The sequence below is a fragment of the Nesoenas mayeri genome, assembly GCF_963082525.1.
Source record: "Nesoenas mayeri genome assembly, chromosome: Z".
NCBI lineage: Eukaryota > Metazoa > Chordata > Aves > Columbiformes > Columbidae > Nesoenas > Nesoenas mayeri.
Window position 1 is genome coordinate 20,375,876 of NC_137542.1, and position 26,247 is coordinate 20,402,122.

At 35.7% G+C, this 26,247-nt stretch overlaps 1 protein-coding gene across 1 annotated transcript in view; it reads left to right on the top strand.

Moving 5' to 3' along the window:
• PTPRD (protein tyrosine phosphatase receptor type D) overlaps nt 1–26,247 on the top strand; it is a gene marked incomplete at its 5' end in the record, with an annotated part of 277,673 nt that overhangs the window by 205,590 nt on the left and 45,836 nt on the right. Inside the window, 4 exons of the mRNA XM_080361919.1 lie at nt 389–430; nt 939–1,036; nt 12,164–12,287; nt 22,333–22,508. Coding sequence (XP_080218045.1) covers nt 389–430; nt 939–1,036; nt 12,164–12,287; nt 22,333–22,508 — 440 coding nt within the window. The remainder of the gene's footprint in view (nt 1–388; nt 431–938; nt 1,037–12,163; nt 12,288–22,332; nt 22,509–26,247) is intronic.

The following is a 26,247-nucleotide window of genomic DNA, read 5'->3' on the forward strand; positions in this document are numbered from 1 at the left end:
AAATTAAGCTTATTTTAAGGTACTAGTGCAGTCAGTATGTGTGTCCAGCCAAACTGTACAACCCCTGCCTCTACAATCTGCTACTAGTGAAAACATTTTTGAAGTTCTAATTGTCTGATGTCCAATGTTGTCTTCAGTGACTGTTGTCTAAAAGCAATGGTGCATGTTATTCTAGTCATTCATGGTTGCATGTGAATGTCAATCACCTCAAAATTTCATAAAATATGTAAGTATTTCTAATTTATTCAGAATATGTAATCAGTCTTTTAGACCTTGATGCATTATTATTAATTCTCAAACTATCCATTTCATTTTTTATTGTTTATTTTATAAGTTAGTTTTATGTTGGTTTGAGGTTTCTTTGGTTTTTTTACCATTTTCTTTGCAGGTTCAGGTGTCTCCGGTTACCTTGGTAACCATCATTCTTCAAATTAGTTTTTCTTGATTATGCATAAGTCACTTTGTTTTCTGTCAAAACACTATTCTTTCCCCTTTAGGGCTCTTTCTATGTCTGTTTCTCAGCTCACCTTTCCTCATCTAATTCAATGGAGTTTCCATTTCATGCAGTGCAGGAGAAGGAGTTTGAAATGACGTTAAGAGTCATTACTCAAAGCAGAGGTCGACACCAGGTCTAACTGTCTCATTTTTCCATGCCTAGCTAACCTCATTGACTCATATCACAGTAACTCTTTCCTCTACACTAGGAATGTTAGCTTTGGGAATATGCTTGGTGACTTCTTTTAATTTGGCTTCAGAGCTCATCTATCCAGAGCATGTCCTGCTTTGAGTAACCAAACTATTTGCCTGCTTCCTCTCACATATGACATCTTTACTACTTACACATTTCTAGCCATTCTAACTACTGCATTTTCTAAATTCTAGAGTGATGCCATCACTGTAGTTTAGTTTAAATTCTGTTCTTGTTTCTTGTTCGACAGGTATGGCCAGTCATCCCCCAATACCTATCTTGGAACTTGCCGATCACATTGAGAGACTGAAAGCAAATGACAATTTGAAGTTCTCGCAGGAGTACGAGGTAATTTTCCCCACTTTCTTGTTACTCAAATTTTTTAAAATGGCATCCTTTCTGTTCTTTTAGACTTTTATTTCATATGTACACACCTTGATGGCACCATTTTTTTACGATATTAAAACCTCTATAAAAAATGTTCTCTGTGTAAAATGACCATGTTGGTGAGGTGGCTCCTTTGTAACATTCTATTCTCTCTTTATGAGGACATGTGTCAGGCAGAATCTATGGACACATGCTTGAAGTACTGTGTAAATTATGCAGCACTTAACTCCTTTTAGTATACACAAATATCCATCTACTCTGCAGTTAAAATATCCCTATAGTATTTTTAAAATCTCATGTGTAATGTTGACAGGACACATACAGTACAAGCTCCAAAGAAGTTTTAATCCATTGTGTTAATTTTGCATGGATTAAAAGAATCTGCAATTGATTGGTGTCTTTCCTAATCTGACAGTTTCAAGACGTTGTATTTTCCTTCTATCAATATTAACAGATTGGTAATCTGTGAATGATGGTCTAAGAGCATGAAAGAATTGAACTGGAAGAGAGTAATCATTTACAAGCCACCTTGTCAGTAATCCATGGAGTATACCTCCCGAAACAGGCATTGGTACTGTGGAAAGTAACAGCCTCTCATCTCAGTAATTTGTGGCTAAAGGCACTTCAATAGCCATCCATTAAATACAGCAAATTATAGCTGTTTCTTCAGTGTCGATATGGTCAATGTCAAAAATCTGTGGAGTAAGTATGCACTGAACCATCAGAAAAAGAATGCTTCTTTAGACCAGCTATGGGCAGTCATGTCAGTGGTCCAAGAATTAACAGCTCCCAGAGGGATCACTGACACAGTATTTCCTTTATAGTCTGTTGTGTCACTAATCCTTGCTTAAAACTTCCCAAGACTTTGTTAGCGTGGTAGAGTAAAAACCCCTGTTACTCTCGTTTTTTTAGAGACTGCACGTTCATTGCATTTGTAGGTTGATAAGAATGCTGACAGTACAATAAAAAACACTGAAGAACACTTTCACAGGTTGATTCCATAGTAACATTTGACTGCATGGTACAGAGATCCTGTAAATGCCCAATGTATTTTAAAATTCTTGACAGAAAATGTTAAAAATTAATACTACCATGATAGAGAACTACAATTGCTTGTTATTTGATTGAACATGCTGTTCAGAAAGACCATAAGACTGCTCTAAAAAATGGTCTCATTAGATGTCAAAAGGAAAATATAGTCTCAACTATTGATGGAAATAGATGTGTTTGAAAAGCATCTCAGGGCTGCTGTTTACTGCTGCAATCACAAAAAATGTGGGAGTATCTTCTCACATTTCTGTGTGTAAATCCTCTGTTCTTAGGTATGAAAACTGTAGCATATTAAGAAGCAGGGAAATTTATATGACACAATGTTCACTATAGAAGAAGATAATGTTTGGTATGAATTTGACAATGATTTCCAGTTTTACAATGGGCAAATTCCTTGGAATATCTGTGTGAGAAATTCCATTTAATAAATAAAATTACAAGACAAATAATGTAGTTTAACTTTCATAAAAGCAAACAATACACCTTTGCTACATCTTGAACACATGGGGGAGATGACATAGTTCTTATGCTGTAATATAACCTTCTTACAAGTTTTGGTGTTTTATATTTCCTTCATTATTTAAATCATTAAAATCATCTTAAGAATGTAATCTTAAGCTTAGTGTTTGCCAGCATTGTGTAGATTCATTAAATCATTAAATTCTTAGTATCTGTCCCTCCAGAACTTTTTATGAATCTGTGTAAAAAGTTTTAACTTTTTTTTTTTTTTTTAAATAAAACATACCATATAGGGCCGAGTGATTAGACATTCAAGACTGAAATATGGGCAACTGTGGCCCAACATCAAGCTTCGTTCACATTGTCCAAGGGGCTTCAACATTTATCTTTGAAATTTCAGCTTTAGAGATCCCCCTTCATTTTCATCTACTCCAAGGTTCATCCATTTTGAAACAGAATTAGTGAAAAGAACTGCTATTTGATTTCATGGTCTAGTCTAGGCAGTGGACTAAGGCTGCAGTTTGATAATCACTGTAAGTCATCTCCCTGTCTTGGCAGTCCGTTCCTGTTGTCTCTCATGTGCCACTCCTGGCACTAGCGCGTGTGCAGCTGTTCAAGGATTATCTCAGGAAACAGATTCAGCTGAAAACTAATTGTTTTATTTTTCTTTGCTGTTTTCAGTTGGATCAATTCCCTGAACTAGCTCACCACATGGCTGCATGAGCTCTAGTGCCAGCAGAAGGGAGCTGGTGGGAACATTTGTGGTCAGGGATTGGGACCTTCTCTTTCAGCAGCAGTCCTCACTAGTGTCCCTAAAAAGCACCGATCCGATTCCAAGTCAGACATGGGTACAGTACAGATGGTAACAGTTCAGTTATTATCACTTCAGATTACGTCTGAACTGGTGACACAGAAGGAAAAATGGATATTTTTCATCTTCTAGAGTTAAAGGTGTAACATGCAGTAGGAAACCACTGACCTTTCTTGATGGTAATAAAGTCCTCCAGTTAATTCCCATTTGGAGAAACAAACGTTTTTCATCACTTACCACTGATGATTTTTTTTCATAATTCCCATTTCTCCTTGGCATTCCATTATTTAATTTTACTTTTTATGGAATTTCTTACATTGCATGGATGAAATTCTTAAAAAAATAGACTGATAGTGTACCACAACTGTTATGACAACTTTGCCATACCATGAAATAAAATATATATGTACAGTTTCCTGATGAACACTGACTTCTCCAGCTTGTACAATTTCTTTCAGAAGGTTAGCTCCATTTCAAAAGGATGTTTTAATTATTTTTTTTAGCACACCCTACTTTGATTGCCATTTCAAAAAAATTACCTGTTTCACAACTCAAACACATATTTTCCTGTTTTATGCACCTTTTTCAGCTCTTCAGAAGTATTTCAATATTTGCTTCAGTTCCATCCTTACTCCTGTTCTATCCACTGCCTTTTGATCAAAATTGTATAAAAGTTTGATTTTCTCCATTCTAAAGAGTGGCACTTCCTTGGGTGTTCCCACTTTCTCTTCAGACAGACAAACAAAAACCGTCCCATCTCTTCACTACTTCCAAAGGAGAAAAAGATGTGCTTTCACAGAAGGCACACATCTATGTGCTGTATCCTCTGCTATTTTATACCCTCTGGCATTATTTTCTAAAAAACCTCCTAAACTCCCTTGCAGCCTTCTAGGGAAGGTGAAGGAAAACTTCTTTGTAGACCTAGACCATGAGAGAAGACAGGATTACTTTCTTCAAATAATCCCAAGATCAACCTACTGTTCTCCATTCATCTGGCACAAAGCTTCCAAAATGGGATTTTTTTTGGTGTTTGTTTTGGGTTTTTTGTTGGTCTTTGGTTTTGTTTTTCTAATAATACATTCTTTTTCATACTGTGGGAAATCTAGTTGAGAAAGAACCTGAAATTGCTATTATTGAAATAAGAAGCCCAAACTGCATCCCTCTGCACTGCCTTTCTAAAAGGAATGCGCAGGGTAATGTGGAAAGTTGGGAAACTAGGTATTGCAATACAGTAAGTAGCAATATGCATAGTATAAACTATATATTCTCAGGGAAAACTTAAAAAAAAAAAAAAAGGAAAAAACCACAACTGCTTCATGACTATGATGTGATAAAAGGAGATAGGTAGTGGTATGTCCTCTTCTCAGTGAAGTTCATTTCTACTTCAAAATAAATTTTTCATGATCCTTCATTAATTAGTATTACCTTTGCAATCCCCAACCTTTAGCAAAATGTCGGTTTACCTTGTTAACATGACATATCCTTTATGTCACATTTCTTTTGTATTCTCTAATTTAAAAACAAGGTTCTTGACCCCAGCTGATTATTACAGAGTTTTCGCTGACTTTGGCAGTTTCAGTGGGATTTTTATGTAATGCAAGGCTCCATATGGACTTGACAGCTGCTAAGCAGAAAGCCATATTCATAAGAAACTAACCTTTATATCATATCTCCTTTTTGACTCAGGCTTCAGAATTTAACAATAAAAAGTGGTCATGGAGATAGACGGAATCAGAACAGTTATTTTCTGCCTATTATATACAATACACTAGATGTATTTGGAAAGTCATTTCCTCTTATAACATAGAACAGAAAATCTCTTCCTCCAAAGTAAATTCCTGAGTCTTCTGTAAAATAGTTTTATATTTATTATCTGGGATCTGTAGTCATACTTTTATATGTGTAATTGTATGATTTACAGTGTATGTGTGTGTGTGCACTGTTTAACTGACATTACAAGAAGTATTTTTCCTCATCAGGCATCTCGCTGTAAATTACAGCCAGTCTTTTGCTTTAATGATGAGTATTGGAAAAAAATGAATTTTTACTGTGTGCCACACTGTGGTACTATTGAAAGTTTTATTGTAGCTTTTCAGTATCAGTGGGTAGGGTTTGTGATAAGAAGACAATTTACAGAATATAGTACATTTATCTTTTTTTTACTTTAAGCTGCAATAAGATAAACACTGGACACTAAAACACAATAAAATTTATGTAGTAGAAGCACATATAAAACTTATTATTTATATAAAACGCTTTAGTAGTCCATGAAGAACAGGTAACCTACTGAATGAATCCATACCAAAGAAGCAGCTGCACCTAGCCACCAAATCATTGTATATAGTAGTGAGTCATATGCAAAAATCAGTTTCTTCTGAGAAAAAAAAAAATGGGTTTTTATTCTTTATCTGCACAAGTTTCCTATTTTCTAATATTACAAACAGCATTTATTGGTGTTCTGTAACTTTGCTTTCACAGGATGTGCTCCATTTATTGAGAAACAATTAGTGTAGTCGGTGAACGATGAAAAGTTGTTTGTCTTCTTATTAATAGCACATATGCTGTTTCATTCACCTAGTTTGTTTGGTGCTTAGTTTTACCTAGGATGCTATCCAAGCCACAGAATAGTTATGATAGAGATTTTAAAAGACATAATGCATGAATCCGAAGTGGCAATAGTCAAAAGATTTATAGTAACGTATTATCTCCTTCCTTTGATCTGTGAATGCTTCCTTGGGAAAACAGCATTTGTTTATGCTTATATAATTAAAAGAATATTCAGATAAAAGAAATCTGGTGTTATCATATTAGCATTATAGGTTTTGGACTGATTCCTAATGCTATTTTGCATAAGGATTCCACAGAGACTGTTTAAATACTCAAATACTCTAATGTCAGTTTTATTTTGCCCAACCAAAACCAGTGATATGTGTAGGAAAAGAAAAGTAGTCTACTTCTTCTAGCAAGAAAAACTATTCAATGACAGACTATGTAGGTCATTATAGGTAAAAATGAGTTTTGTGGGGCCTTTGCGATACTTTTATGGGCGTTATGGAGGGAAACAGAGGAATCAGTGAAGAATTTCACTTGTTTACTTCCTTATTAAAAAAATAAATGTTGACTGTGCTCTAAAAATATATTGAAAATTTAAAGCAGCAGCAGTGTCTCATAAGAGACAATTACAAAGTTTAGTGTTTAAGAGCTGCTGTATTTCATATATTATGTAAGCCAAAACAATAAGATACTTTAATCACAAAAATATTTAATCTAAGCCACGTTTTTCATTACTCAAGTATTCTTGTGATCCTGATGTTTATTTTGTACCTGAAGTTGCATGTAATCCTCTGTTCTCAATAGAAAATTATTTCCACTACGAGTGGTTATGATATCATGGTCAAAGGATTTTAATTGCAGATGGGGAATAAACAGATTACACTTAACACTGGAGGCAAAGAAATGCAAAACAGTAGGGCTGGTTCTTAAAAAGTCAAGCTTTTTAAAGCTTTTTATAGAATAGAGACTCTCCTTCAAACGCATTTTCAAATGGTTTCCCTCCTTCAGTGTACTTTAGTTATATGAAATATAACTTGTTCGATTCCATTAGAATCAAGTTGTAAATGATGTCATTTAGTTAAAGGAATATTGACCTGTCTTTGTTCTGGAGAGGAGTTTGGCAAAACCCTTAGTTGTGTTTCTAGATGCTTGTGAACAGTTGCTTCACTTTCCCTCGAGAGTCAAGAGGAAATCTCATCTGTGCACTTTTAACTGTTTTTAGGACCAGAATAGAAACATATATTTGAGTTCCAAATAAGATTTAGTTATGTAAAAAATGTGGTTTTGTCCCCTCATTTCTCTTAGAAATGGCAGCCTTTGCAGGGCAATGTGAAAACCTCTGCTTTAAAAAGAAAACGTAATTCCAGTTGGCAAGTTGCTGTGATTGTGTATTAATGTTCATGCATCTAGCATTCATGTTTTGGTAATGTAGTATGTAAATCTCATTCTATTAGCAAGTTTCCTGCATAATACAATAGCATCCTATTATAGATTCATCAACTATGATATCAAATTCTCATCGCAGTCACTGACATTGGTATGAGGGTCAAATTGTTCATTTTTATGGGTAGCTGACTGCTTTCTCCAGTTGTGCAGAGTCTATCTGCATTGACATCCTCTCAAATTTATCTTCTTCGTTCTTCTTCCTCTGTCTGCTCTTAGGTTTCTCCATGACCCAGTGTGTTTAGATGATTTAATTTGGGCCTCAAACACAGTGCCTACAGTACTGGGAAATTCTTTACAGGACATGTCCTTCTGGGCTTGTGAAACCTGTGCAGTAACTCATAATCCCCATGACTCACAAAGACTCGAACCTGCTGGCTCTTAATTTGTTGGCATAGTTAGTGACCCTTAGTAGAGCACTGTTGCAGGGCAGGCAGATATATGTCAGCTTACATCAGAAGGGTGGCATTTTGTCATACTCATGTATTCCCTGGTAGTGTACCAGGATATACTCCTGACAGACTCAGGATCACAGTAGGGAACATTTGCCTCCTGTTTAAGTAGCAGAAAGGAAAACTTCACAATGAGGAGGTACAGAGTTTATTGGAGAGGGGTTGTTTGAAATTATTTTGGAAACACTTTTTAGTTACCATGATTCATAGTCAAAGAATTATTTTGTGAAAACTGTATCGTACTAGTAAATATTGCTAAAGTCTTTTCACAGTAACGGATCAGACTTTTTTCGGCAGCCAGCCATTTAGAACACAATAGCTGAAAGATTAGTCAAAGCATGGGAGGGTAATAGCAGTATTACAGATATCTTTTTTTCTTTTGCACAAAGCACCCATACTACACAGTTATGCTATGAAGAAATCCAGTTCTTTGTTAATGACAGCTTTATTGAAGGCAAGCTTTCAGAATGAATATACTAGAAATCCTTTTAAAGTACCATCCATTAAACCATTAAAACACTCATTAAAACTGTTAGTACAGACTTGTTATTCATGAGTTATTGGTCTTTCACACTTCTGAAATGTGTCTGCCAATACCACTCTACTCTTTGTTTCAGAGTGGCTATTATGTCTGAGGAAATATAGATTAACTTTCTTTTGCCAAAACAGTGTTTTGTGGGAGGATGGTAAGGCCACAAAGTGGTTCAGATTGGTGAGAAAAACAGGAATGATTAAAGTTCAGTCCATTTGCCTGGTTTTGACATAATTTATGTTAACTATGTCTGCATGTGGGCCTAAATATTAATCACTGAATTACACCATCTGGCCATACATCATACAAAGAAGTGAATGGGGAATGTCATGTGCTGCTGTGATGAACATATCCTCATTTACTTCTACAAATAGATTACACAGAAAGCTGCTGTTTTATTTTTTCTTGGTATTGAAAAGAAGGTTTAGATCACTTAAACAGTAAGGGATGAAAAGGGGAAGAAGAATACTGAACAGTTCAAGCTAAGCTGTAAATGTAAAGTATCAGCATAATCTATAAATTCACATTAACTGTAGGTATAATATAGAGCTGAAGCTCTCATAATGGGTAAGAATTTACTTAGACCATAATTTTCTAAGTGTAACTCTATATGCAGAAATGCACCTTGAACTTTGTGTTTGCAAATAGTTGTAATGATGAATAGATAACCTATGTGTTTGGTTTTTTGGTTTGGTTTGGTTTTTTTAATATGTGTATGTCCGTTTTATTTTTTATAGGGTAAAGCCCAAGTCCTGCAGTCCAGGCTCAAAACTCAGCATGTTAGTCAGCCAGTTTGTTCTGTTATTTTCTAGTTTTCTTGTCAAGTGTGAAGAGAAACATATGTGATATCTTATATTGTGGAGTAATTTCCAGAATATTTGTGAACTGTAGCTAAAAACCTTAAAGATCAGGCAGAAAGTCTCTTTCAGTTACATGTCTAGAAAAATGCAGAGCAGTATTGCCCCATTCTGGGGCAGTGGGATGCAGCTGTCATGTTTACATATATGCCTCTCAAAAAATTCTGACTAGGTAGTCACAGATAGTGTAGATGTTTATTTTAAAATTACTGTGTTTATGTTCCAAATTAGTACTAGAGTTCTGAGCTAAACACATAGTAATTACTTTCTAAAGTACTGAAAACTTGGCCTGCAAGCACCATGTACAAGTTATTTATCTCCATTCACTCAAAAAAGAAAAGAGGGGAGATTCTTACTCAGAGAAGTCATTATGTAAATTTGATTGCTTTTCAAGTCATATGATGTAGATGAATTTCTTGTCAGCTGATGAAGAGGTATATTACATGTCTTAAATTAAATATATATGTATGAGACTTCTCTCTTGCCAGTGGTGATGGAAGCGTGTCCAATTTTTTTCCCCTCACTTCAGGTGAAATAAATAGCACTTAGCAGTAAAATCTGTGTTTTTAAATAAAGCAAGGCTTACCTGCTTAAAATTCTATGAGACATCCATCTCAGAGGATGGGAAAACATTGCTGTGAATTTCACTATGTAGTAAAAAAAGTAATGTTTTGGTCGGAGAAGGACCAAACCCTAATATTGGAAGGGTCAGGGTACTATGTTTATGCAATAAGCACAGCACAGAAGTGATGTCTATTTTCACAAGTGACTTAATCATAGAATCATGGAATCCTAGAACAGTTTGAGTTGGAAGGGACTTCTGAAGGACATCTAGTCCAACCCCTCTTCAACTAGGTCAAATGGCTCAGAGCCCCCACAAGCCTGGCCCTGAATCTTTCCAGGGATGGGGCACCCACCACCTCTCTGGGCAACCTGTGTCAGTGTTTCACCGCCCTCATTGTAAAATGTTTCTTCCTCATTTGTAGCATGAATCTCTCCACTCTTAGTTTAAAACTGTTAGCCCAAACCACAATTAATATCTTCATGGCCTTCATCATGCTCCCAAACAGTTCATTTCTTCCTCATTCCTCTAAAAAGTCCCATTTCATTTGCTTTTGAAGGAGGAGCTGCCACATACTCTGCCTCAACTACTGTGGTAAAGCAGTATGCAAAGGGTGGGCCAGAGCCCAAATCATCACACTCCTCTGCTCAGCAGATCTCAGCTAAGTTATGCAGAGTAGCTCAGCCAGACCTAGTTCCAGAGAACTGTAATGAAAGGTAACAAAATTCAGGAAAATTAGCTGGCAACTGTTATGAAAGTTTATTTAGTCTAGGGTATTAGTAGATAGGATAAGGTAGCGGGACTTGGTTTCCTAATCAGAAATGCTGGAGTATTTGAAGGCCTTCCTTATCAGGGAGCCAGGCAAAATGTTTTTTTTTATTTAGAATAATCTCAAGAAAGAAGAAAAGCCATTCTCTGGATGTTACATAAATAAATAGTATATGTAAAGATGCATAAGAATGGAACAGATTTCTCACTGTCCAAGTAGTGATTATTAATCTAAAGAATAAATCCTAATAGATCACATTAATTATTTTCAAACATGTTCATTCTCTGATAATACCTACTCTAATATATTACAGGTCATATTTCATTTCCATTAATATAAAATGGACTCACAGCTGTTGCAACCCTGGGAGGAGCCAGCATAAGGAATGTAAAAGTAGTGGGTTGATGCTGTAGTGACAGTATGGAGCTTCCAACTTGTGCTTTGTTGCTGATCTAGTCACTGAAGCACAGTGTTGGAGAGCTGCCCCATCAAGGCTTACCTGTGTCATTAGTTTTTATAATTTACAGCAGCCTGGCATAGGGAGCTGCTGATTGATACTAGGATTAGGCAAAGGACATGAGCCGCAAACCTGGCTTGCATATACACGTGGATAAAATGATTTTAAGGTCTCCAATGTTACAGAAAGGGAAAGTAAAACAATACATGATTAATCATGACTTCTTAGTATGAGATGACCTTTCATACAGCCACTACCATAGTGGGCATAAGCAAGTGTTACTTGTTAAGTATTTTGTATTTACACAGTTGTATGTATACCTCAACCATAGAGGTAAAAGTAAGTGGTAGAGCCTGGAGTCTTCCTACTGATGAAGGGTGAAGGAATGTGCAACATGCTTCAGTACCTCCATGGAACATGAAGGAAGCAGGAAATAAACAGTGATTCTAGGACCATATATAGTTATATGTATAAATAAGAGATCATTAAAAATTTAAATATGCCTGAATTGCTCTCGTATTTATGACTCAAGGAAATAAAAATCAAGTCTCTTTATGCTGTCCCTGGATGATATGCTGTTTGTTCCCTGAGCAACACTGGTATCATGTGTTGGCCTGGCATCAAAGTGAAAGAAGAGAAACAACATTATATTTCTTCTGGAAGCAACATTATTTTTCTTCTTGAAAACTTCTTCAGGAGCATTCAGAGTTTATTTAGTAAAAAGGATACTGAATTGTTTCAACATGTACATTTAGTAATAGGGAAAGACTATAATATTTGTTCTCCTTCATCCTGCTATTTTTGAGATTTCTGGCATTTTTTTCATTCTGTGTTATGCTAGAACCCCTGACTTGCCAAACTGAGGGAAAAGATAAAAAGGTGGATACCATAAACTTGCTTTTCTGGAGAGAAAGTGTGGATTCGTGAAGTCTATGGTTTAAATTCCTGATGGAAATTTCAGATGCATAAATACAAAAGGCTTTATATAATATGTTACAATATGTTTCAAAGTAATAATTTCCTTCCAGAAGCAAAGTGTTTCCGGAGTAAACTATGAAAGCATATGGTTTGTAATCATTATAAATACAAGAAGTACATACTCCTTAGCTGAAAATTTCCTTTTCTTCTCTTTCTTTCTTGAAGTCTATCGATCCTGGTCAGCAGTTCACATGGGAACACTCTAACCTGGAAGTAAACAAACCAAAGAATAGATATGCGAATGTAATTGCATATGACCATTCTCGTGTTCTACTTTCAGCAATAGAAGGTAAGGAGACCTTTAAGCTTAAATTAATTAAATCCTAAAATCCAGTGTAATCTTACCTCCTCATATCTTTGCATAATTATATAAAGAAGTGTTAAGTAAAGTACTTGTGGTAAATTCCTATAATGACAATCCTTTTCTGATGTTAATTCTCAGTAATTCATTATGAAAATGAACTAAAATTGACACAAGGTCACATATAGCAGTGGGTGCATCAGATCCCTGTGTATACTCCAGTGTGTTATCTAAAGTAAAGAATATTGAGAACTCTCTGTTAAAACTTCCAGTTTTATATTTTCCATTTGCAATCTGAATATTAAATGAGTATTTAAACAAAAGCCCACACGGGAGACATTGCTGGAACTTCAGTATTTCACTGCCAAAAGTTCAACAGAGAGGTATGACGAGAGCTCTTAATTATATGTTTCTTTGCCAAAAAGCTTTCCAAAAACTTGAACATTTTAGAGTTTTAACTTAAGCAGATTGTCCAAGTGGTCAGCCCTGGGTATTGTATCTCTTTTACAAAGTGCTAAAGCAATGTGAAGCACTGGTTGTCGCAAAGAGAATTTCTTTTCTTACCAGTTTTATGTTACCATTAACCTGCTTCCTGAGATGAAGACCCGTTTTTAGTTTATTCTGTATTTTTGAGTCAGGGATGAATGATTGTCAAAATATAGTTGATTATATATTTAATTGAAACAAATTAAATGAAAATAAAATTTACCATTAGTAACTCTGACAGCACTTGCATATGATACATAGAATGTGGAAAACTGTATTCAAGGTCATAGTTATTTCAGTCCTAACGTAATACAAGTTAAACTACAAGATGTTTTAATTTACAGTTATAAACAGCTTCTTATACTGGGCTACTCCAGACCTGAAGACGCTGGATACAGTAGGGACAATATTTGTTGGTGTAATCCATTTTAATATTAGCTGTTTTGTGAAGACAAAGTCAATCCCACTGATTGAAGTTTAGATTTTCACTTTTTTATTGCAGCTGCATGCCATGGGCTTTGATAACACAGATAAGAGCTTCTCAAATGTATCATAAAATTTAAATTATTTCCTTGAAAAATTTGCATATGGTAATCTGCTTATGTTTGTTCCACCTCAGAGGCTCATATAGCAGTTCTGACAAGATTTTTGTAACATCACTTAGAATTTTTCACTTTGCCTTGTAGAAGAATATAGCTGCATAGAAACCTGCCACTACCTGGTAGAACTACCTGTCTCAACAGTGAAGGGAGGATTTTGTAATTAGCATTATATTTGACATAATTCAAGAAAAAGATCCCTTTCTGTGTCACTGGTCCAGACAAAAGACATGGTCAGGAAAGGCCAGAAACAGCAATTAGATAGCCATTCTGAGTTGTTACATAAAGCTATTTGGAAGGAAATGTTTAACTCAGAAATGAGTCTGCGTGACAGAAGACTCAAGATTTTCACAAGATTTTGTTTGGAAAAAACCTGTGGAATGGGAGGAAGAAGGACAGGAAAAAAATATCTAATTGTAAATAAATTTATTTGTTAACTTATAAGTTAGACATCATGGCTTAGAAAGTTCTGTCAAGTTCCCCTTCATGTAAATGACCCATGAAATAAGATTTGCATATTCAGAGAATGGAAGAAAACTTAAGAGGCACATAATCAAAATAATTAAAAATCTCAAATTACACAGTACATGAGACTACTTTTAAAAATAATAAATAGTAAAAATATGAAAAAAACTACATTGTCTCTGTAGGAAAGGACTGAGTATTTAAAGGAGCAGGGACAATATACAGTTACACTGTAATTCTTGATTCCTTTTTTTAAGGTAGAAGTACCATGACAAGGCTAAAATTTCTAACTGTATAATAATCAGTGACCCTAAACAAATCAAAATATATAGCCCTTTGAAATACCAGTGTTTCATGTAAAACCACAAATGGAATTTTGACCCATTGGGTGATTTGCATAATTTTAAGTATTTTTTTAATCTTCATTTTATGGAGAAAAAAGCAACATAAATCAAATATTAAATGCCTTTTTATGCTATGATAATTTGTCTTGAAAACAGTAATAAATCAGTATTTAGTTATCCTTTTATTTTTTTTCCCCTGGGATTTTACATGACTGTGTTTCTGAAATTTCTTGCGTGCACCTTCATAAGTGTAATACTTAGCCTTTGGTAATAAGTGTTTCTCTTTCAAGTTTTAAGTAAATACTCTTCCAATGAAAACATGCAGTCTGCCTAGCATTTTAATTAGCAGAGAACTGTTTGTTTTTATACTACCAGGGAAATCATTACTTTGAATATTGTTTTTAAAAAAAAATTCTCCTTTACCTATGCTACTATACAAGTTGATCAGGATCTTAATTTGAACTACATTATATTTCTTTAGAACTATGTGGAGAATATTCAGTTGGATTTTACATATAGGCCTTTTCTGCAATTGTTTGGTAGCCTTAATGAGACTAATGTTATCCGTGAGATTTGAATAATACCTGTGCTCTTTCTAAGATTAAAAACTCCAGCCTACACCTAGATGCTTGTTCCCTATTTAAAAGCAAATATATGTGTACAAGAAACTAACCATCTGCCAAACTAATCCTGCACTGATGGACACTTAGCTTCTTGACAGTGTTGCACAAATGTGGAATGCTGTAATTGCTACTCTAGGAAGTGGCGTGAAGCTGGTTTTTTCAGTTACCCATCTGACTAGCCCGTAGGAAGCACTTCCTAGAAATTTCTAAAAAGTATAGAGTAGAGATTTGAAATTACTTCTTTCCACCTGTTGATAATGTCAAGTTGTTAAAAAATGCAATAGCCCTGAAACACTAAGCTTAGTAACACTCTTGAAGTGTTTATTCTGGTACCTTTTATAACTCTTGTTACACATGTTCAGACCTGGTTGTGAATCCCCATTGCATTCTTGGCCTCTGAAATTGTATGTAGCATGGAGTTTCACAATTTAATTGCTCACTTTACAATAGATATTTTTATGTTATTAAACTCATCACTGTTTTAGTCTTATTACATTAGATATCCCTTTGGAAGGAAAACTAATATTACTTGTGGTAATTAGAACTTCCACCTAAAAGAAAATATTACTTTGAAAAATCTTGTTCCCACATTTTTGAAATCTCATCACTCATGTTTGTGCTGTCTTTGGATGTGTCTGAGAGGGACACTTGGAATCTTACAGTATAATGAAAGAATGTTATAATGTACTGAAGTTTATTGTATTCATTTAAATGGATTTGAGGGCAGAATTTACTGATTAAAAGAGAAATCGATGAAGGTAAACCAGACAGGTCTGTGATCTTAAGCTCCAACACTCAGAAAAAAATAATTAAACATTCTGCATTTTCAAGTTTTGTCAGTCATTTCAGGAGTCATCCAGGACTAAAAGTCCACCATATATAGCATGGATTTGTATAATGCTAGTGATTAAAAAAAAAGAAATCTATCATATTTCAGGAGTGCAATTTTTCTTTGATGGGAAATTTAGTGGCTTTAAAATGCTGCTAAAGCTAGAAGTCTCTGTAATATAAATGGTCAGGAAAGAAAAAGGCAAGCAACTATTAATGTTCTTATTTATCTGATTGCCAGTTATCGGTAAATTATCATCCTGTGTGTAGGCCATCGTCTTTAGATTTATAAAGTATTCTGGTTAATTTAAATTCTTGAATATCTACTGAACAGCCATGGACTCTTCAAATTATTTGCACTCTCTCACATTGCATTTGTGTTTCATTCTGCTAACAGTATATAACTACAGACTTAGAGTAATTGTATGCCCCTCCCCCTGCAAGCCTTGAGTGCCTTAATATCACAGAAGTATTTCAGTGATGAGGTAAGGGAAAGATCAGTGAAGCAGACTTCCTGGTGTTGAAGTCGCTGTGAAGCAGAATTCATAGAGTAGACTTAATACTGGCAATCTCAACAACAGTGCCAAGACAAGTTGTAGGGGTATAACAATTTTGGCCTATGGATTTACTCGTGCTGTTGTAGTTGTTAACAACAAAAGTGATGTCATTTGTGATACCCTTAAAATAAGTTTAGAATAATTCTGACTTTTTCTGGTATACATACTCACAGGGTCCGTGAGGGAAAGCTTTGGCAAAGCATCCAGTGGCTTTATGCTTGAATGTCTAACAAAGATTTGGCACCTCAGAATTTACTGTGCACTATCATACTAAAACTGTTTTTTGTAGGAGTTATCAAACCAGAAATCATTTCATATTAGTACAGGCACTCATCAGCCCTTTGAGGGCATCAGTTAGAGGTATAAAACAATATTTCCATTAAAAAAACCCCACATTTGACAGATAACTTTGATATAAGTCCTGAAGAGTTGGAGAATCACTAAATCAAGTTTCAGACAGTTGTACAGTAATCACAGTATGATTGGCTTCATGTTCGATTTTGGTATGTGGTTTTTGCTATCGTGCGACACATTGCTACCTCAGTGTATCATGGCCAGTATGCTGGCATAATGCTGTTATCTGTGTCTCTGAGGAAGTGTACTGAACAATTAATTTACTTTCATTCTGTACCCTTTCTTAAAACTAGTCAGCTTTTAAGACAAAACAAATCCGTGCTTTCTTCCTTTTACTTAAGAGAACTCATCCTGTTTCCCAACCTGTTTTTCTGCTACTCATCTTTCAAATTTCTCATCTTGGCAGCAGATCTTCTACAGCTCCTAGTTCTTAGTTTCCATCCCTATATTTCACCTTTTTTGTATTTTTGTTGCCTTTTTTTGTTTCCTTTCAAATATTTGTCTTCTGTCCTCTACACAGTTCCTTTTTTGTCCTGCTTAATTCTGCATCTTCTGCCTGCCCCCTTTTTGACACTGCCTTCCTTCTATAATTCTTTATAAATCAACATTTTACTGTGAGACTCTGTATCTTTCATTCTTTCCCTTTTCACCCGACTCTCCTACTCCTAACTGTACATCCACAATCCATCAATCTATAAGTTTTCTTTTTCTGTCATTTATTTTTCTTCCCTTGCTTTCTTAGGCCGTTATGTAGTGAATTTTCCTCAGTCTTTGTAGAAAGCCTTCGTTTTACCAGCATTCATTACTACAAATAACTTCATTTGTCTTGTTCTCCTTCATTTTTCAATGAGTTCTTGCAGTACAGATTTGTGCTCAAGTTTGTGTCCTTAACTGTGTAGATTTTATGTTACAAAAAACTTCCACATAAACAGCTGTCATTGGCACCTAGTAGCTGCCTTAGTTCATTTTGCTCTGACATAGTTCAAAACATCAGTCATTGATTTAAATCCAATAGTACAGCTTCCTCAGCATTTTGAGTTCATCATTACATGTTTCCAACTTGTTTACAAGCATGACAGAATTTAATCCTATTACCTCACACTTTTTATGACTAACAGCACATCTCTTAGGTCTGCAGCGCAGAAACAAAGGATTGTGGTTTAATTTATTTTAAGTAGAAAGATTGTTCAGTACTTACTCTTTGTAAAGACTTGAAATAATTTCATGATTTGATTTCAGTTTGTGAATAAAATGTGAAGTCTAATTAAAGCTGTTTAAGATTATAACTGTCTTCGGGAAATCAAGTGAGTAATTCTGTGGTCTATGTTATTAGCCTTGTGGATCCAAGTGTATGTTGCAGCAAGCTGTGCTGTCATCTCAGTTCATGAGTACAATCTCAGCATAACCGGGATATTTTTTTTTAATCTTTTGCACTTTAATTGTGGCATTGACTGATTTTGTTTCATTGCTTATTCACTCTTATTCTGTAAAAGCTGGACTGTTTTTTTCTCTTATTTGAAAATGGGATGTCTTTTATGCTCAACTACTGATCTGATTCTTTGCACATTGTGCCCATTTCCTCTCTGCCAGAATAAGGAGATTGCAGACTTTGTTCATTCATCACCATAGTTGAAAAGGCTACTAGAAAATAGTTATGGTAGTATTACGATCTGGTAGCTTAGTCATTAGCTGACTTTTTGTGCAGAAACTGTGTTTCTACCCTCATGGAACCTTTAAAAGCCAGGTTATACTGCATGGATTACCCTAAATTTACATTTCAGGTATGCCATCTTAAGTCTGCAGTAAACCTGACTGATACACATAGGCTTAGTTAAAGTTCATACCAGTATTACTGAAGGCAGAATTTTGTTGCTTTGTCCCCTTCTTGACCCATATTTTTACAGAACAACTGACCTCTTTTAACTATTAAACCCAAATTTAAGTAATGATGGCAATTGCTGCTGTGCTTGTGGGTATGTTGCCTTCAAGCTATGGCAGCGAACAAAGGTTTGCAGGATTTCATTGTAGTGCAGTCAAACTAGTTGTCATTTGAATGGTTTTGCGCTATTAGACTTGACAGAGAATTGTTCAGTTTTCTCAGCTCAGAATGAAGTTATGGCCAGAAAAGTCATCGCAGATAGTGACATTTTAATATTTAGATTTATTTGCCTTTGATAATTTTTATGCTTGGTCGGTGTAGATATTTGCAGATGTTCAGGTTTTGTGTGTGTTATTTTTAAACTGCACACACTTCATTAGGCCTCTTATGATAAGGCACTTTCCTTAGAGGCATTTTATGCATTGTGGGAACATAGCTTATGAAGCAAAAACTGGTGTGGCAAAGTGGGAGGTAGAAAATGAGAGTGGAAAAATGATATTGCAGAATACAAAAGGATTTTGGAACAGGATGCGAAACTGGTCATGCATGAAAGCAGTAATGAAAAGAGACTCAGTGTGAGAAGTGAGTGCGACACTTGAAGGGACTATGAGAATACATGAAGAACAACGAAAACACCTAATGGATACTGTAAGTGAGAGAGACAATGGAACTGAGCATTGTGAATCCTATCGTTCTGTTGATCTCAATAGCGATACAACCCTATAGAGTACTGTATTCTGTTAGAGATAAACCCTTGATAAAAATCTTCTCGCAGTGCAAAATGTTGGACCGCTATCTAGTTGCGAAACTGCATTAGTTAAGTCACTAACAGTAGTTCAGGTCCTGTGGAAAATGGACTTTCCTGTCCATGTCGCAGCCACATCCTTTCATGTACCATGAGGCTGAGTTGCCTTGTAAAAGGATTTTCTTGGCTGAAGAAAATACAGGATTTTTTTATGTTCTCTTGACAAAAGGCCAGTAGAGAAATAAAGTGGAAATTTCCCTTTAACCTGGCTGGGAATAAATCCTCTTTGCAGATATCAGTAATTGTTAATTATTTCTTGATTGCCTCTGTGATCAAGGAAGGTATAATCTAGGAACTAGCTTTTCTTCATTTTAGTTTAAAGAATTAGAGTTTATTTAATTTAGAAGTTATTTATTTAATATTTGTTATGGATAAATTTCATACAAGTTAGTAAGCAGAAAGAATACTTCCAGTTTTAGACATTATGGGTTTTTCTATGTCAGGTGCTAGGATTGGCTTCCAAGATTTGTAAAGATCATTCTGTAGTGCACAGTTTGCAGTACTTCTCATGTTTAATTTTCACGCTGAGTTTGTGCAGAGGACAGCTTTCCCAGAAGATCATTTAACCGCTTTACAAAGTGTTGTTTTTCTTTTTCATTTTTTACCTCAGGCTTTTATTTATAACATATGCTTCAAAGTTTGATACCATGCATCATAATATATTTCTAATTTATGCAGAAAACATTTCATACCAGCTTTCTTAGTTCCTTTGGTAATAATACCCAGTTGGTGTAGATTTCTTTTGTTGGCTTCATTTTTCTTTCTCATCTGTTTTGTCCAAAAACATTTTATTATCTTGATAAAGGAAGAAAATACGGCATTGTGCATAGCAATTGTATTTTCTAAGTCATTAATTCCAGTATCCACAACAAGAAGTGACATGTAAAAGAGTTTCAAGTCTATAAGAGTGATGTTTTTGAACTCTAATTTCTGCCTTTCACGGAGGGAAATAATGTTTTTCAGCTATAGACTATGCAGGTTTTAAAGATTTTTTTATTTTGTTCTGTTTTTCTCCCAGAAGAGACTTCCAATCAGTTCTAATTGTAGTCAGCCAATCTTCCTGTGTCTATCTATGCATCTTGCCTGAGGAGTGCCATTTGCTGCTTCTCTTGTGCCCTGAAGTTACAAACTCTTCCCTTCCCTTAAATATTGTCAGATTTTTCCTTTAATTGTACAGAAAGTCAAATCAAATTAAAATTTCTATTTAAATATAATTTGAACATACAGAAGAAGAAAATCTATTACGCTTTCTTGGGCATAAAGGCAAAAATTTTATACCAGACTACAGCTGCAGTAACCCATAATCTGAATAATTTCAAGACTATTTTGGGTCTTAATTAGTGTCACAGTTGATCAGTGGGTTTGTTCATTACTAAGTAGTGGAATGAAACACTAAGCTTATGAGTAGAGAAGCTCTTGAAATTGTGGTTAAAAACAAATGAAGTGTTAAAGAAATACCTCTACCTTCTATTCAAATTCATATTATTTTGGAACATATCTTCAAATGTATGTCACTGATTGTCAGGAAAGACAAGAATATGCATGCAGGACATAATTCCTGGTTTGGAATCACCAGCAGGAAATAGCACATTGGAGCAGATTTGGAGGCTCTGTTTCTGACAGAAAGCTTGAGAAACATTTATTTATATTTATTTGATAATTTATTGTGCTTCATGGCCAAAGAAATAAAACTCTGTTGCTCTGCGGAGTGAAAATAGTCACAGTTTTTAATAAGCCAGGGAGCTTGTATCACCTTGACTGTCTTGTGAAACAGTTTCTGGAACCTGCACTATATCCTGGGTTTATAGACTTGGGCATGGCAGATTGGCTGTGTAAACATAAATAATTCATTTCTATTCCAAGAGGAATTAACTTCTGTTAATTACTTTAACAAACTTATTGTATCACTTTATTATGATGCACAGTTCTGTATTTCAGCTAGCTGTTCTGGGGAACACACCATGTTCAACAGTCCAGTAATGTTGGAAACACTGCTTTGCCATCCTACCAACACTGAGATCTCACATGAGTATCTTTTCTTCCTCAAGTCATCAGTTAAAAAAAACACCAGCGACATCAAAACTGGTGCCTGCCATGCTTTGTCTTCCAACATTTACATAGTCTGAGTTAAAAGCTGGACACTGCACTGCTGAATCCACAAGGGACAGTACTGACACCTGTATATCTATATTTACCCCTTTCTGTGAGTGTGGCTACCATCGCAATCTTCACTACAGCCAAAACTCCCCTTTGACCTTGTCAGGCAGCATGTCATGGTCCAGCTCTCAGTACAGACATGGCACTGCACAGCCTCAGTTGAACTGTTTCCAGTTAGGAGTTGGCTCACTTCTATGTGGCTCAAAGCATGGGCATCTGTCTGGTAGACACACCCAAAGTCCCTCTCTACGTTTTGTCCAAAATTCCTAAGCCTTGAACAATCAACAGTATAGGTCTTGGACTCTGCCTTCTTTTCAAGTGTTAAATTTTTATTCAGACTTACAGAGGTTTTTACTTCAGGTACATACCATGTAGCAGGTTCCACTGTTTCTTAAACCTGACTTACATGTGTTTTGTTAAAATAAAGCTCATAGTTAGCTTTGCATTAAATGGAATAAATGAATGTAACAGTATTATCAACAGCCTGACAGCCCTCTTTCTATATTTATAAGAAATGCAGTGAGCTCAATGAGAGTGTTAAATGAAGCCTACTCAGGGCACCTAATGGGGAGGCTAGCCTGTTTGATCCAGGCAGAGGTTGCCATGCTGGTGAGTGACTGCAGGCAGTGTCAGACCAGCTTTTAAATGTGGCTGTTTCCACTCCCAGGTCTCTCCATCTGCTACAGATTTTCAGGCTTCTCTTATACTTCCTTACGACACTGAGTCCTTTGTTTCAAAAGGATGGTAGTTCCCAGACAGGCCATCATACCCCTGGGCTCCACAAACAGCATAAACTCACTTGCATGTACCCATGTACTACTTGGCATGGAGTAAGTGAAGATTCACTGGTCCAGCTGTGCCGCAGCATTATTTGGTTTTGTACAACAGGACAGAACAAAAGTGCTGCCCTATGTTTTCACTCTTCTCTCTTTGCAGGCATACCAGGCAGTGACTATATCAATGCCAACTACATAGATGGATACAGAAAGCAGAATGCTTATATAGCAACACAGGGAGCATTGCCAGAAACCTTTGGTGACTTCTGGAGAATGATGTGGGAGCAACGAGGTGCTACTGTTGTGATGATGACAAAACTAGAAGAGAGGTCCAGGGTAAGGAAAGTGTATCATATGCAGCAAAATACAATGTTAATAATAATGTACTTGAGTAATCATTTATATAAGATTTTTGTTTCTTTCATGTATGCTTGTCTGCCTTCTGTATATGCATAACTGATTTTTTTAGGTTTCCAACAGTTAAAAGTGCCCATACTGTGAAAAAGACTTATATAGGAAACATTAGTTCCCCTGTGAAATAACCAAGTCAAGTCAGTTATTTTGTAGGGTTTTTTATACTCTGAAAGACTTTCAGTCTCTTGATCCACAGTGATTTTTTTTTTCTGTTTCTGTCATACTGGAAATATTAGAATTGAAAGTGTTACTTCCTTTGTAGTATCAAGAATATGATTGTAACATACTGTCATGAGGAAGTTAATGTATGTCAGCAGAATTCAATTTTTGGTTTATATGGTATAGATTAAACATTATTGAAGGTAAGTGAAGATTTGGATTTGCCCATGCTCATGCTAAGCGCTTGCTTAGTCCTAATAAAACTCTACAACAGCACATACAGTAATAGAATATAAAATTATCTGTGATATTTCAAATTCATTTTTACAGGGCAAAGTAAAATTAGTAAAGTACTAAAACATCAGAGTTGTATTCTAATAATAGAACTGGTTAATATGTGCTGTATGTGAAGGGAAATCAAAACTAGTAATACTCTTGTGTTATATAATAAGGAAAGTGATGGAAAGAGCAGTAACAGACCACTGTGTGTTGCACGAAGATTTACTTCAGGTCTGTATTTGATGGCATTCATCAGTTCTAATGCAGGATGTTATTGAGGGGATAGGGAGTGAAAGGGAAAAAAATAAAAGGAGAATGATGGTAAGAAAAAGAAAAGGGAAAAACCCTTCTCAGTTGCCAATCAGAAAAAGAAGTGTGTCCAGCTCTCAGCACCCTCTCCAGTAGAACAGGTGGTTCTCCTGTCATAGTTTTCCCACAATAAGCCTGTATTTTGTGTCAAGAGACACTCTGACTTCTCATGGATTTTTCCTGCTTGTGATGCTGTTATTGTTTATGGGGGCACACCTTGGCTGGGGAAAGTGCGACATGGCTAGTTCATCACTGACCTTTCTGCAAATGCAGTAGTGAGTCCTGTACTGTAAACCAGAAGCTACAATCACTTGTAGAAATTGGGGAAAGGGGAGAAGGGAGGGATGATTCCAGCATCAGTGGCAATCACTTGCCCTGGGAATGTGTCATAGCAATAGTGTCACAGAAAAAATTCTGCTACAGGTGTTCTGGGGTACACTGTCCTGGGAGTTTGTATGAAGGGATAGGGAGCTGCAGTTGGAAGGCAGTCTGCAAGATTGCAGGTGGAAGGCCCTTAGCAATACAAAAAGCTGAGGCATCTAAGGTGCTGTGCAATATATGTTAAAAGTACTGTAAATACAGAGGATTAAGAACAGTTCAGAAAGAAAGAAAGAGACTGTGACAGAGAAGAGGTTTATAATCCCAAAAAGCTTTAAATCAGTTAGAACTATCTTATGTGAGTAGCTGGATAATAGTTGATATTTCAGTAACTCGTGGATCGGCTCCATTTCAAAACGAAAATATTTTTGCTTGTGTAAGCTTCGAACAGAAAGGAATGAACTGTAAAGCATAATACTGTACTGTGCTAGCATTGAAGTTTTTCTCACATGTTTGTATACATATAATTGCAATGATCACATAACTTCTTGAACCTGTTGAAAATAGTCATTTCTTTCTGGAGGCTTATAAAAGTATATATATATTTATTTATACTTTTACCATTTTATCACTTTTTTAAAACAGAGTAGGTTTTTGCAGTTCAAGCAGTGTATAGCATTCTGATTGTAGAATCACTTTCTGCATGTAAATTCAGCCTACATCAACACCACTGCCTCTGTATACCTGATATCAGTTAGTACACAGCAGAAGGTAATTTTATCAGAAATTTTCATTTTATCTGGTGTCTACCAGCCTTGTCTAGTCTAGGCACTGACTGTTGTTTGGAATTAAGAAAATTAAATTTGGGGCATTTCTTAACTAATTGCTTCTTATATAATAAAATTGCTGCTAAATAGCATCAGTACTAAGAAAAAATCTGACCCTAATAAGCACCCCGTTGCAGGTGGTGTACTTAAATGCTTTTGTGTTTATCTTAATACTGCAGGCCACAGACTATGAAGCCACTGTCTATGAAGATATTTTGATGTAACTAAATGAAATTCTACTCATTCTCTCCAATAGTTACCTAGCAGGGTTTAAAGCTAACTCTTGCCTTTGCGACTGCACCCTAAAAAAACACCGATCAGAACAGCAACCACCTCCAGAAGTGATTAGCATTCAGCAGCAATGCCTTCCCTGATTGTAATGAGAGACCAGACAATCTAGTCAATGGATTGTCTGTGCTTATGTTTACATACTTTTTGTGCATAATTCAACTCATTCTGTGTTCATGGGTCCAGTGAGTTTGATGCTCACAGTACCTATCCAGTATATAGTTGAGCTCCAATCTTAGAGTCTGTGACTGTGGATATAGCATACCAGTTACCTCTTCTAGTACAGTAGCTACATGTAATGCAATTAATGGTATTGATGGTGAGGCAGCAGTGGGAATTGTTGTGTGTGAAAAGAATACGATGGCAACATTTCATTGTTATTTTTTCTCATGCTTTCATTTTTATATAGCATATCCTTCTAGCAAGAGACCAAGTCAAATTTCAAACATGAAATACAAACACTGTTACATACCATTAGAGATTAAGATCTTCACTAATTTTGTTTCTCCTTTTCCTTTGATTCCTCTTTGATTGCTTTTGTGTTTTGGCAGCCTGATCATTATTCCTGCTGCAAGGCAAAATCTTTTCTCTCTGGGACTTAATCTACTTTCCATCTCTATGTCGTCATTTCTGTTTAGCTTGCTTTTTTCATTATGTAGTCCTGCAGCTTGATATCAGCCTTTTAACCTGGACTGCATAGATAAAAATGGGGATTTTAATTGCATCTGCAGAAACAAAGTTGGTTCATTAGCATGTGTTAGATGTCTGAGTAAATCCAGCTTTGCAAATGTACATATTTTACAGCTGAGTACATCAAATGAAGATGTTACATTGAATTCATTATTCATTTGTTTGCCTAAAAGGAAGCTGCAGGAAAAAAGAAGCTCTTTCGCTTATAACCTTTCACACTTTGTTGGTTTTGTATGAAATGTCATCACCTGAATCTCACTTGACCTACACCAGACTAGAGAGAGAAAGTCAGTCCCATCATTCAGCTACCATGCACATAATTTGTATCAGAAAGGATTATATACACTGTCAGTGCATGGAACAGTGTTGGTAACATATTTTTCACACACATGAGTTTAATCTAAATGAAATAGAAGAATGATATTGAAGGTTGCAAACTAGAGACAAATAAAAGCAGTTGCGTGTTACATCAAGGAAAGCTGTAAAGCATGTAAAGCATTAATGTGTGATACCTCTCTTCCATACTCCTCTGTCTTCTACTCCTCCCACAGCAGTGCAGATTTTCTTTTTCTTTCTTTTTTGTTTTTTCCTGGTCCTCCGAATTAATTGTCTATTCTGAAAACTCGTGTGCTATAGTGAATAATGTGAATGACCAGATGAAGACAGAGAATCTCACTTTATAGCAAAAATTAGTATTGCCTCAAACAGGAAACAGGAAAAGTCCTGCCTCCTACTTCAGGGTAGAATACTGTTGTGCATCATCCACATGAAAAAATTATTAAATCCTCTCC